Source organism: Capricornis sumatraensis, chromosome 2, assembly GCF_032405125.1.
Source record: "Capricornis sumatraensis isolate serow.1 chromosome 2, serow.2, whole genome shotgun sequence".
Classification (NCBI taxonomy): Eukaryota; Metazoa; Chordata; class Mammalia; order Artiodactyla; family Bovidae; genus Capricornis; species Capricornis sumatraensis.
The window spans coordinates 127574636-127589260 of NC_091070.1; the positions used below are offsets into that span (position 1 = coordinate 127574636).

General features: G+C 45.8%; 1 protein-coding gene across 1 annotated transcript in view; it reads right to left on the reverse strand.

The window, feature by feature from the left end:
- PTGFRN (prostaglandin F2 receptor inhibitor) overlaps positions 1 to 14625 on the reverse strand; it is an 83461-nt gene that overhangs the window by 18364 nt on the left and 50472 nt on the right. Inside the window, exons 5-6 of the mRNA XM_068960557.1 lie at positions 7396 to 7821; positions 2476 to 2895 (exon numbers count right to left, since the gene is read on the reverse strand). Of these exons, the coding sequence (XP_068816658.1) occupies positions 2476 to 2895; positions 7396 to 7821 (846 nt within the window). The remainder of the gene's footprint in view (positions 1 to 2475; positions 2896 to 7395; positions 7822 to 14625) is intronic.

The following is a 14625-nucleotide window of genomic DNA, read 5'->3' on the forward strand; positions in this document are numbered from 1 at the left end:
ACCCGTGCTCTAGAGCTGGGGAACCGCAATTACTGCAGCCTGCACGTCTACACCCTGTGCTCTGCAACAAGAGAAGCCGCCACAGGGAGAAGGTCACGCAGGGCAACTAGCTAGAGAACAGGCCCCACTCTCCACAACTAGACAAAGCCTGAGTACGGCAACAAAGGCACAGCACAACCAAAAATAAATACACAAATATTGGGGGAGTAAATGAGGGTCAAAGTAAAGGTAGTATGTTCACACAAAAACCTGCACCCAGATGCTCACAGCAGCATCACTCAGAATAATCAAGGACTGGAAACTCTCAAATGTCCGTTAGCTGATGAACAGATAGACAAAATGCGGTGTACTCACGTAACAGAATATTATTCAGTCATAAAAATGAAGTGCTAATAATTTATTTTGCATTAAATGCTCAAGTACAAAAAGGAGGGAATATGTGATTTTCCTGTGTTTGATTCTTTAAAAAACAATCAGTAGTATTTATAGTTGTGAGTTATACAGGTTTATGTGAAGAGAGCACAGTTTGCTATAGCCACCAAAAAAAAAAAAAGCCTTGCTAACACTTTCCAAGCACTTTGAGATTCCTAAACTTATTTTCTGATATACAAAATGTGGTATTTACTGGCATTATTTTGCATTTCTCAACACAAAAATGACATTAAGTAAAAGCTGTGTGTAAATTTGATTCACAGGTACTTAGAATCGCCAGTCTATGTCTGACGCAGGATACAGCATGCTTGGGGCTGGTGCATGGGGATGACCCACAGAGACGTTATGGGGAGGGAGGTGGGAGGGGGTTTCATGTTTGGGAACACATGTAAGAATTAAAGATTTTAAAATTAAATTAAAAAAAATTAATTAAAAAAAAAAAAAACCTGCAAATGAAACAAAAGGTCCCCAAAATTCAGACAATGATATTTTCTTTTTCTGACTATGAGTTTATATCTGATTTATTTTATAAATGGTTTAGTTAAAGCAGGCTTCAGTGGTGGCTCAGATGGTAAAGAATCTGCCAGCAGTGCAGGAGACCTGGGTTCGATCCCTGAGTTGGGAAGATCCCCTGGAGAAGGGAATGGCAACCCACTCCAGTATTACTGCCTGGAGAATCCATTGGACAGAGGAGCCTGGTCCACTACTGTCCATGGGGTCGCAAAGAGTCAGACACAACTGAGCAACTAACTCTCCTTTTCTTCTTTAAAGCACTGTTCCTTTTGACATTCAAGTTTTCATTGTACTACATTTTTCATGTAAGACCAAATCCAGAACTGCATTTTTACAGTGCCTTTTTCCTCTCAGTGCTGCTAAAAAGAAAAAGCAGCTAACATTTTGAATTTACAACATGCCAAAGATGACACAGAAATTATTACATTTATTTTTGTTCTTGTTAAAACTCTGTGAGCAACATTTACCAAGATAGCATGTTAAATTACTGGCATTCTCTAGGTACTAAATAAAAGGCTGCAACTCTCTAACATTAATATATATATATATATACAACATTCCCTAGCGGTCCAATGGTTAGGATTCTTGCTTTCACTGCTGAGGGCACAGGTTCAATTCCTGGTTAGGGAGCTAAGATCCAACAAGCTGCAAAGCACAACCAAAAAAATACAGACATAGAACAACAACAAAAAAAAGAGTAATTAAAAAAATAAACAGAACGAAGTACTGATATATATTATTACAATGTGGATGACTCTTGAAAACATGCTACATGAAAAAAGCCAGACACAAGACTATATACTACATTCCATTTATGTAAAATGTCCAGAATAGGCAAGTTTATAGAGACAGAAAGGAAGTATGTGGTTGCCAGGGGACAGGAGGTTGGGGAGCAGAGTAGGGGGTGTTGAGCGGGAGGACTGAAGGGTGTTAGCTAAGGGTGCAGGTTTCTATTGATTGCAATGAAAATGTTCTATAATTGATAGTGGTGATGGTTACACAACTCTGTGAATATACTATACATTTATATTTATAGTGTAGTATAAATATTGGGTTGACCAAAAAAGCTTGATTGGGTTTTTCTGTAACATGTTAAGGAAAAACCTGAATGGACTTTTTGCCAACCCAATACTCTAGTATAGTATTTAAATACTAAATATACTATGGTATAGTATATTCGCTGTTGGCTCAGTGGTAAAGAATCCTCCAGCACATGTAGGAGACTCGGGGTCAATCCCTGGGTTGGGAGGATGACTTGGGGAAGGAAACGGCAACCTACTCTAGTATTCTTGCCTGGGAAATCCCATGCACAGAGGTGCCAGGTGGGCTATAGTCCATGGGGTCACCAAGAGTCAGACACAACTGAGCACACACATAGTATATTTAAATACATACTATATATTTAGATGGGTAAACTGCGTGGCATGTGGATTACATCTCAATTAAGCTGTTTAAAAAAATGAAGACACTGGATCAAAACCCTCGGGTCTCTTCCAGTCAGTCTATGACTTACCAAGTTTCCCTGCTCACCTGAGGTTTGGAAGTCTATCTCAATAGGATTGGAGAGACTGGTTGCTGCTTCTCGCCACAGGCTGCCCCTGACAGGAGACCAGGCTGTCACCACACAGCGGTACAGGCCTGCATCTGAGACCTGAGTCTGGTACATTCGATAGCGAAATTCATCTTCCTGCACTTTCTCTAACACAACACCATCCACCCGCGATGCATCTGTCCAGTTCTCCAGCTTCACCACGGAATCCTGGTCCAGGGAGATGATGTACTTGGTTTCGTTGGGACTGGAGAGGTCCCCAACAGGTTTCTCAGCCGTGATGAGAACAGAGTAGCGTGGCGACTTAATATTTTTGGAAGACACTTTGCAAGTCATCTCAAATGTATTTCCAGCAGCGAAGAAAGGCTTGGGTTGCCTTGCCTTCACCACAAGCACGGAATCTGCAATGAAGTACCAGAAAGATGTGATTTCTAACAGGATTAGCTAAATGGATATGCATCTGAAAGCACAATGTCAAGGAAATAGAAATTTATTTGCAAATTGCTGCACAATAGCGTTTAGGAAAATCTGGAAACTCAGAAAGAAACTAGCGTGTGTCAGGAAGCAGACTGAACACCACCACGCTGCAGGAGGCAGAGCAGTCTGCTTCGATTTAACAGGTGTGAGGGAACAGAGGATCGATGGGTGAGAATTTGCTCTTAAGGATTTTCAAGTCCTTGAGAAGTCTCACCCAGAGTGAGAATTTGGGAAGCTACTGGTGCCACCACGGATGTGAGCGAGAACTTGCTTCTAGTAAAGTGGGGAAGATGCTCTAGGCAGTTCCACCTGCCTCTCCCCACTGGGACTCCCCTGGCTGCAAAGATAGTAGCAGAGCAAGTGAGAAATGGGTTCTACCGCTGTTTCACCATATGATGGTAACATTGTAGGACACGTCATTACTAATGTGACTGCAACATACGTGCGTAGATCTGTGTATGAAGATATGACTGCAAAGATGCATAGTCATTTCCAGAGATGCAATTAAAATTTAATTAATTTTAATTCTGAACCAGCATCCAAGGCTACTATCTTAAAGATTTAAGTGTGTTACTTCCTGTCTCTCTGTCAAAAAAAAAAAAATTAATCTCTAAGCATATACACATTAGAATTCATCTATATTATAATATTAATAGCTCAATGCCAGGCACTTGGAAGATACCTAAATGTTTGCTGAGTGGATGGATAAATGAGTTAAATACAACCCTTTTACCCTTTAATGATATAATTCTGTAACCCACCCAGTTACAAAACAAAATTTTTATGTTGGGGTTTTTTGAGGAATAGTTGTTCTACCAAACTATTAGGACAACATGTATGTTACCAGGGTCTCTCCAGAATTACTGATTCCTGAGGTTCCACTGAGCCATTTACATTCTTTCTTGAAGCTTCAATTTGTGAGATTAGAAGAGATAACTAGAGGTTAAACAGGAAAAGAGTTCAAGGACTGTGTCCTCAGGCATCTAATGTTTGAGGGTCAGAAAAGTAAACAGAAATCAGCAAAGGAAGCTGAGAAGAGGTCAAGCTTGGAGAAAAGCCCAGAGAGGATGGTGTCCCACAAACCAAGGAGAAACCAAAGTATTTCCAAGAAGAGGGAATGATCATCGTGGTAAATCCTGCTAAGTCAGGTAAGATGACTAACCATTAGATTTCGCAATATGTCACTCACTAGTCATCTGGATCAAAAGCCAGATGAGAGGAGATTAGAGAACAGGAGGAGGGAAAGTGGAGACACTGAGGACAGACAAATCAAAGGAAAGAAACAGAAAGGGGTAGGCAAGGGGTATGGAGAATAGAAAGACGGCGGTCGGGGAAGCAAGATCAAGTTTCAGTTCAGTTCAGTTCAGTCGCTAAGTCATGGCTGACTCTTTGTGACCCCATGGACTACAGCACACCAGGCCTCCCTGTCCATCACCAACTCCCAGAGTTTACTCAAACTCATGTCCATTGAGTGGGTGATGCCATCCAATCATCCCATCTTCTGTCGTCGTCTTCTCCTCCTGCCGTCAATCTTTCCCAGCATTAGAATCTTTTCAAATGAGTCAGTTCTTTGCATCAGGTGGACAAAGTATTGGAGTTTCAGCTTCAGCATCAATCCTTCCAATGAACACCCAGGACTGATTTCCTTTAGGATAGACTGGTTGGATCTCCTTGCAGTCTAAGGGACTCTCAAGAGTCTTCTCCAACACCACAGATCAAAAACATCAATTCTTTGGTGTTCAGCTTTCTTTATAGTCTAACTCTCACATCCACACATGACTACTGGAAAAACCATAGCTTTGACTAGATGGACCTTTGTTGGCAAAGTAATGTCTCTGCTTTTTAATATGCTGTCTAGGTTGGTCATAACTTTTCTTCCAAGGAGCACGAGTCTTTTAATTTCATGGCTGCAGTCACCATTTGCAGTGATTTTGGAGCACCGCCCCCCCCCCCAAAAATAAAGTCTGTCACTGTTTCCACTGTTTCCCCATCTATTTGCCATGAAGTGATGGGACAAGATGCCATGATCTTAGTTTTCTGAATGTGGAGCTTTAAGCCAAGTTTTTCACTCTCCTCTTTCACTTTCATCAGGAGGCTCTTTAGTTCTTCTCCGCTTTCTGGCATAAGGGTAGTGTCATCTGCCGGCAATCTTGATTCCAGCCTGTGCTTCATCCAGCCCAGCGTTTCTCATGACGTACTCTGCATATAAGTGAAATAAGCAGGGTGACAATATACAGCCTTTCCTTTCCCAATTTGGAAGCAGTCTGTTGTTCCATGTCCAGTTCTAACTTGCTTCCTGACCTGCATACAGATTTCTCAGGAGGCAGGTCAGGTGGTCTGGTATTCCCATCTCTTTAAGAATTTTCTACAGTTTGTTGTGATCCATACAGTCAAAGGCTTTGGCATAGTCAATAAAGCAAAGATAGATGTTTTTCTGGAACTCTCTTGCTTTTTCGATGATCCAGTGGATGCTGGCAATTTGATTTCTGGCTCCTCTGCCTTTTCTAAATCCAGCTTGAACATCTGGAAGTTCACGGTTCAAGTACTGTTGAAGCCTGACTTGGAGAATTTTGAGCATTACTTTACCAGCATGTTTGAGATGAGTGCAACTGTATGGTGTATGAGTACAACATTCTTTGGCATTGCCTTTCTTTGGAATTGGAATGAAACCTGACCTTTTCCAGTCCTGTGGCCACTGCTGAGTTTTCCAAATTTGCTGACATATAGAGTGCAGCACTTTCACAGCATCATCTTTCAAGATTTGAAATAGCTCAACTGGAATTCCATCACCTCCACTAGCTTTGTTTGTAGTGATGCTTCCTAAGGCCCACTTGACCTCGAATTCCAGGATGTCTGACTTTAGGTGAGTGATCATAACCATCGTGATTATTTGGGTCATGAAGATGTTTTTTTGATCAAAATTAGCTTAGCTTTAATTTAAAAAGACCAAATAATAATAATAATAATAAAATGACCACAACAAGAGATCTAACAGCATGTTAATAGGCCAACGGGAAACAATGGGAGTGATCTAGAAAGATAGGTGTGTTGAGAGGATAGGCTGCGTGGAATTGAGAGTATGGCAGGCTCTCAGCTATCAGAAGTGAGATTTCTAGCGTAGGGTGTAAGCTTGGGAGTGAATAACCCAAACAGGACAAAGGTCATGATGACTAGAGAAGGGGACACGAGACGGAGAATGAAAGGCTCCTCAACCTCAGATGCACCTGAGAACCATCCTGGCTGCATCTGAAAACTTCAATGCCCAGGTTGCAAGTAACCTCAGGCCAGTTAAGACAGAACTTCTTGTGCGACTTCAGCTTCAGTACTTTTTCAAAGCTCCTCAGGTGACTGCAACGTGCAGCCAAATATGACCCAGTGCCTATAAGGATCATGAAGACAGCAGGACAGAGGGGCTGTGAAACAAGAGTGAGCATCTCCACTCACTGCCTGGGGAGGACCCAGGAGTGACGGCAACAAGAGGAGGTGGAACCATCTGACGACTGGAGACCTGAAGCTGGATGTTTTCAGGGAGGAGGGAAAAGGGCCTGGAGGCTGCAGTGAGGGATGAGGGGCCTGCCCTATCTAGACTGGGCTACACAGAGAGAAGAAAACAGCACCACCCAGGAAGACTCCAGGGAAAATGGTGTCCTTGGGGAGAGCTAGGTGGGGCATGTTTACCGGGAGGAAGAGAAAGGAATATTCAGAGATGAGGTCAGGAAGCAGGAGATTTTGCCAAGTACTAGAGGGACCAGTGTGGGGTTTGGGGATTTCAGAGGCATGGCAATGAGGCCACAAAAGCATGTGGAGGGCTGTGAAGGAGGACCCAGGAGGCCTGGCCTTCCTGCAATACGGACTAGACCGAGGATAAAAGCCTTGACCAGTCTGATGTCCCAAGACACACCGGGCTCTGAGCATTCAGGAGGAGGCTGCATCAAAGAAACCGGTTCCCTGAAGTTCTTGTCAGCTCTCCCCAGGAACGGTCTCTCTGAATGGGTGACTGGCCGCTCAGGGGCAGGTGCCATGGCCTGGGGCTGCCCACTCACTCTGGGATTATCTCGAATGTGCCTGCGTCCAGCGGGAACTCATGGACACTGAAACACTCCCAAAGGACTGTGTGAAGTTTGGCTTGAGACCAGCCAATGGGGCAAGAGTGTGGATGGCTTCTCTGGGCACCTGTGAGCTCCCACGAGATGATATTCTATCTCCAACCAAGCCCCAGCCCTCTCATTAGGACTTATCCCTCTCAGCGTCAGCCCTGCAAGGGGATTCACACTGAGGACAAAAGGAACCGTCTCTCGACTGCACTTCTTAGATTCCTCATGTAGAGGGAGACTTGCAGGGTGACTGTGAATCTGAACTGCAGAGCAAGATGACCGAAGCCAAAACAAACCAAAAATGTTCATGCACGAGACGAAAGCGCCTACCTTCCAATGCCCAAAATATGTTGATGGGCTTGGAGAAGACGTCCTTGCTCTTCACCCAGCTATTGTTACGCTGTTTGGTCCAGGCAGACACAACACAGTAATAATTGCCCCTGTCTTCCTCTGTAGTCCTTTGGATCCGGAAATTGAACGTGTCCGGGTGCTCCTTAGAAAAAATGAAGTCTCCCTCCCGGGCCCGCTGCTTGCTCCGCTCTCCGTACTTGAGTGTCCAGTCCCCATTCATGACGGCCAGGAGCTCACTGGTGACCACGTCGTCGTTGCGCCGGTTCGCTCTGTAGTACCAGGACACTGTGAAACGGACGCTCGCCTCTGGGTTCTTCACATCCACTATCCGGCATTCCAGCTCGGTGAGGTCGTCTGAGAACTCAGGGGCCTTAGAAGCATTCAGGTACACCTGATAGTCTGGTTCTGAACAAGAGGGGGCCAGGATAAAAAAAAAAAAAAAATCCATCAATCAAATCAGACACAGCAATTTCCCAAGAATTAACAAAAGGAACAAGACAAGCACTATTCTTGTCCTGATGATTAAATGCCCATCCTACCAACTATAGTGAAAGAAATAGAAGTCTTTACAATGCACAGGAAGGATCCTCTGAGGTCGTCACAAAACTTGATATCACAAGTTTTGTTATCACAAAACTTGACAAGCACTGGCCCCACTCTGACCCTCAAGAAAAACTTCCAAGGCCAGAAACTAAATATCTCCAATCAGAGTCTTTATCTTCCCAGAGGGTTGGGGTCGGCTGTCAGTTTCCCCTGGAGGTTAGTCTTTTGACAATCTCTTAACTGGTATCCATGCTCGACCAACATGTCCTCTAGCATGCCAGGCAATGCCCAGAGACCTCCAAAGCCCCCACTGGAAAATCTCAGAATCTCAGTATACAGTTTGTTCTTGAGGCCAGTCAACCCCCCTTGGCTCCGGTTCCTGCCATCCTTGGCTTTGGCCTAAAGGTAAGGTCCTCATTTCCCCATGTGTGTTGGTTGCTCAGTCATGTCCACCTCTTTGCGACCCCATGGACCGTAGCTGGCCAGGCTCCTCTGTTCATGGGATTCTCTAGGTAAGAATACTGGGGTGGGTTGCCATTCACTTCTGCAGGGGATCTTCCCAACCCAAGAGATTGAACCCAGGTCTCCTGCATTGCAGGCAGATTCTTTACCCTCTAAGCCACCAAGGAAGTCCCCATGTATAGTCATACTTGAACTCCCCAAATAGCATTTTTTTTTTTCCACTGACACATGTAACTCTCCCATTCAATTCTGCCAACTGTGAAGCTAGCTCACTGTGATCCTGGCTCTAGTACAGCCTGCTCATGATGACCACTCTGCTTCTCGCCAGGCAGGTTCTGATGAGGGAGGGAGGGAAGTCAGCGTTCTCCTCATGTCCCCACCGCCACTGTCACAGTCCGGTTATTTTTCACTTGTATAAAAAGCCCTCCTGCTACAAGGGTCATGTAGGCATCTAATCCATTTTTGCAACTCAACATTTCACAGCCTCCCAGAAACTCCTACCGGGGAGCCTTCACACTTCCTTCCCTCCACCACCACCCTCTCTGGGTGTCACACCTAGTCATCTGAAGTCCTCTGTTCACCACAGTCTCACACCTCTGGTGACCTGTCTGCCGAGGCCTCTCCTCTTGACTTCCCTACAAATGCGCTCTCGTTCTTTCATCTCCTCCGTGCCCCCTTCCTGGGTCCCCAGAGTGTGACATCCTTTCTCTGTGCTCCCATAAGCAGCAACTTACTCCCTGCTTGAAGGTCTTGTCCCCAAGCTCCAAATACACAGCCTTCTATGCAGTAGTCACTTGGTGTGAAGCCTTTTAAAAAGGCTACATTTTTCTCCTATAGCACTTTGCCTGTTAGGAGACAAATAATTCTACCTACACAGAATTTTCCATTTGCCAATACGATATTCACATCACTTCCATCAGACAGTTTAGTTTTATTTAATGTTGCTTTTATTTATGACTCATACAAATTATAAACTGCTGAGGTCAAGGAACTGTTCTTTTGTGATTTATACTTCTTATGAAATGTATAACATCATGACTTCCCCAAGAGTGATTCAGTGGCCAGGAAATGGAAAGAACTCAAAATCCTAATTCCCTCAAATGTCATATTCACAAGCATTTAGTTGCAAGTGAGGCTGGACCCCGTGCCACAAAAAGTTCAGTCAATGCTGCTCTGCCTGCCGATGAGAGAATGTCCTCAGTGACATGGATGTTACAGAGAAACACGCTAGAATGTCATCTGCCACCTTGTCTCAGAGGTGAATGTGTTGAAGATGCATCGCTGGGGGGTTTCCTGGCCCTGGGCAGAGTGCTAACACACACATTGCCTCTCCAGCAACTGCTGACTCTGGAGCACTGAAATGTCACATGCATAAGGCAAGGCTTTCCCAAATGACCCCACATCCAGGGTTTCAGATCCTTCCCTCATGTCAGAGTTTGGCACGGCAGCAGGGGTGAGGACAAGGTCAACCAAGTTTACTTAATGCAGAAAGGACAGAGTTGAACAGGTCGTGCGTGCAGCAAGACTGCCCTCCTCAGTCCTGGCAGGACCAACCGCGAACACCGTATCACTAAGAGTCCTCTTGAAGCAGGAGCAACCTGCTGCGCTCTGAACCTTCCCATGGGTCACCACACTAACCTGAACAACAAACCGTGAAGCCGTAAAGAGCAGTGGCGAGGAGCCAGGGGTCTGGAAGACAGACTGCGTCTGCACCTGACTGTGCCATGACTGGCTGTGTGACACTGGGCAGAGTACTCAACCTCTCTGGTGGCTCATCTGCAAAACTGGGGGGAATAACAGTAACACCTCATGATGTTATCATGAGGATTAACAGGTAACATACAGGTGAAAGTGCTTAGACTGGTTGCTTAGTCCTGGGGGTGGGCGGAGGGAGGGTGTACTGCCAGAGGCGGGTGGGGAGCGAGATGAACTGGGTTGCAAACATGTTATTGCTGAGATCCAATGGAGACACCAAGTCAAGATGCTGAGGACAAAGCTAGATGCCATCGTTTGAACCTGGAGACTCAGAAAGAGCTGAGGCCAAAGCAGGGGAACGAACACACACACTCCCCTCCCCAAACAAAGACAGCCGGCTCCTCCCCTTACCTTTCCAACCACACCCCATTCTTCACTCCCCTGTGCCCATTCCCACTCTCCATGCAGATGGTCCCTAAGTCTCTCAATTCTACCTCCTCAGCATCTCTGCCACTCCTCGACGTCCAGGGCTCACACATAGTAGGTGCTTGATAGATATTTGTGCATAGAAGTGAAAACCTCACAACCGCCACTCCCATCCTGGCTCTCTGCCTCCATCCAAGACTATTGTGATAACCTTCCAACGTGCCTCCCAGTTCACACCAGCACCAGGGCATCTGTTCAAGAAGGCTGCCACGGCTTTTCCTCTCATCTACTGAGTTAGGGCTTCCCGGCTAGCTTAGCAGTAAAGAATTCTGCCAATGCAGAAGACGGGTTTGATCCCTGGGTCGGGAAGATCCCCTGGAGAAGGGCATGGCAATCCACTCCGGTATTCTTGCCTGGAGAATCCCATGGACAGAGGAGCCTGGAGGGCTCTAGTCCATGGGGTCACACAGAGTCAGACACAAGTGAAGCAACTGAGCACACACACACACACCGAGTTAAGAACACACTCCCCAGCCTGCTATTCAAGGCCCCACAGAACACGAGTCTAGCCGCTCTGTCCAGCCCCACTGCCCACTTCCCTCAGTATCCACTCCGGACTCCACTCCCTCATTGCCTCCTCCGCCTTCTTCCTGCTCTCGCCTCTGCGTGATCACATGGGACACCTGCTGAGTCAGGCACTGAGTAAATGGCTGAACAGATTCCTCTCCTCCGCTCCCCACAGAGCGTCTAAGTCTGAGTATTCAAATGTGGAGCGAGGACAGCACAGGGGTTGCAGCACGTGTGCATCTGGTCGCAGGGATTCCAGCTTGGCAGAAGAGCAGAGTCTCCTCGTTGACAGGCTGGTCTCCTTGTTCTCTGTTAAAACTAAATCTTAGGTCCCCAGAGGAGGAACCGAATTAAAAAACAAACAGACACGTGGATTTTTGTGAACTTACAAGGCCTAAGTTACAGTGGTTTAAAGCAGTGGCCCCTAATCTTTTTTGGCACCAGGGACCAATTTCGGGGAAGATAATTTTTCCATGGACTGTGAAAGGGGGGAGGTGGTTTTGGAATGACTCAAGTACATTACACTTATTATGCACTTTATTTCTAACCCAATGCCACTGGTGATCTAACAGGATACCGGTCTGAGACCTGGAAGTTGGGGACCCCTGGTTTAAAGGACGCACAAAGGTCATCTGAACTATCCCCCAGCCTTGGAGATCGTCTTTCAGACTTAGACTCCTAGAGAGGATAGGACTTCACTGCATCAGACTGGTAGGGGTGTGCGTGGGTTCTTATTTCCTTTTTGTTTTGGTGCATGTGTAGAAACCTTCCTTCGTTGCTGTTTCACAAGTTGGCAGAGACTGGGCCTGTTCCTCATGGTCCAAGGTACACAGACCTCACTCTGAACAGACAGAGACAGCCTCTCCTACTGGACAGGAAGGCCTCCTTTGAACTCACCAGCCCATCCCACCTCTACTTCTTATTCAGCAAACGTTCACAGAGACCCTACCACCTGCCAGCCTCCCTGCTCTCTAAGGACTCTCCTTGAACATTGCCTTGAATTTCAGTTACATGTCTGTTTGCCTCATGGACCTTCATTAGGGCCCTTCACTGGGTCTGGGACCCCCTACTTGATTCATCTGTGTGTGCTGTGCATACAGTGCCTTGTACATAAAAGACAGTAACACACTTGCTGAATTGGACTAAATTTAATACTTTGCATAAAAATGCTCATTTTCAGCATAAGCATTCCACTACTGATTACTGCTATATTCTGCTTGATCTCATCAAGAAATCATGTAAGAACGTAATGGTGCTTATGTTTAAAAAATGCTTATCAGTGAAAGATGCATACTAAAGTATTTAATGGCAAAATGACATGATGTCTGGGATGTGTTTTAAATTCTTTCAGAAGGAAAAAAAAGAGGGCAGCAGGGGAAAAAAAGAGAGAGAGAGGAACAGGGTGTGTGTGTGTGTGTGTGTGTGTGTATCCAGGGTGTGTGTGGGTATGTGTGTGTGCGTGCGTGTGTGTGCGTGCACGTGTGTGTTTGTATCCAGGGAGTGTGTGTGTGTGTATCCAGGGTGTGGGTGTGTGCGTGTGTGTGTACGTGTGTGTGTGCGTGCACATGTGTGTGTGTGTATCCAGGGTGTGGGTGTGTGGGTGTGTACATCCAGGGGAGGGAAGACAGATAAGTAAGATTAGCAAAATACCAGTAATTGTTGAAGCTGGTGGTTTGTTCTACTACTGTGTGAACTTCTGTTTCAAAAGCTTAAAACAAAGACCCCACCCACATAGTCAACCCTTTCACAGAATACTGAGGCCACTCTAAGGCACCACATCACTAACCTTCCAGAAACAAAGATCTCCCCCTAACCTGTCTCCCAGGTCAACCTGCTCACTTACACATCACCTCCCGAAGCTTTTGCCTCCCATAATGCAAACCCTATCACCTCTAAGAAAGACTTTATTTTTTGATTATGGATTATTAAACTCCTTTGTTACTACTTTCAAGACAATGAAAATATTCAGGATTATTGGCTAGTGTGTAAAAGCAGGCATTTTGTGCCTACTGCGTGCAGGACCCTGAACTGGGGGTTTCCATGGATTACCTCCTCCTTTTACTCTCACAATTCTGTGTGGAAAGTACAAGAATACTAAGAACTGGAATGTGTGCAGGGCCTCCTGTAAGCCAGGGACCACGCCATGTACTTTCCTTGCAATCTCGTTTAATCTTCAGAATATCCTTATGTAATAGGTACTACTTATTTACGTACATTTCCTAAACAAAAACAAAGCTAAAACCAGAGCTCAAAGGTTAAGTTCAAAGACTAAGGTCTTGCATGGTGTAGGGGAGCAGAATCATAGGAGAGGCTCCTGCTCCATGGCCTGGCTTCCACTAGTGCCAAACTGCACAACATCATTACACACCCAAAGATTAATGCTTCTCAAGGCCGGCTCCATCCCAGAAGACAAGAGTGATGATAACAGCTGAGGCACTAATCCCGAACTGTGTACAGTGCCACGTTCTAATACCCACTTTGAAGCCTAGGTAACTTGGGAGAGCTAATTAGATGAACAGGCTGCACACACATGTCAGAAGAAACAGCAGGAACTGGGCCTTGGCTTCTGCCAGTGCCGATTTTACCATCCTGCTGGGCAGGTACTTTAGAGGCAGCTGAATGAGCTGACTGTCAAAGAGCTGCCACCATCATCATTGGTATGTGCATGCATGCTCAGTCGCTAAGTCGTCTCTGACTCTCTGCAGCCCCATGGACTGTAGCCCGCCAGGCTCCTCTGTGCATGGGATTTCCCAGGCAAAAATACTGGAGTGGATTGCCATTTCCTCCTCCAGGGGATCTTCCCAACTCAGGGATCGAACTCACGTCTCTTGTGTCTCCTGCAATGGCAGGTGGATTCTTTACCATACATTTAAATATTCTCTAACATTTAAACAGAGAAGACTATAAATAAGCAGCTGTTATTGGGGGTGGGGGGCGCTTTATCCCACTTAGGAAAGTGGTTATTATGAGGTTGCATTCAGCATTATGGATTTCAGGGCAACAGAGATAACATTATTTGAATGGGATACCAATGCCCCACACCCAAAGTCACACTTGTGCCGGTTTTCTCTTTTCTTTCTTCACCCTCACTCACTCCTCCCAGAAAAAGAACAAAAAGTTATCAGATTTGGTGGGGGGGCGGATAAGGGCTAGGTGTGCTCAACTCGGCTCCTCTTTGGACCGACACATTCCTCGTTCTTCATGTCCTAAGACACCTCCAACGGCTTATTTTTTTCCCACGACTTATTTAGTTAAGAGCTTGATGGAGAAGAGCATGTTCTATATCGACTCTTCCTCCAAAACACTAATCAGTAACTGCCACTGCCACCATGAAAATGTATGGAGCACGTAAGTGCCAGGCACTGCCCTAAGGCACTTCATCTGCAATATCCCACAAAGCCAAGAAAACCAAAGCTTAGAAACCACAGGCATCAAGCCCGAGGCAGCAGGCCTAGAAGGTGGTGGAGCAGGACTCCTTCTCTCTTTGGCCTTCAGAGATAATCTTGGACAGACAGC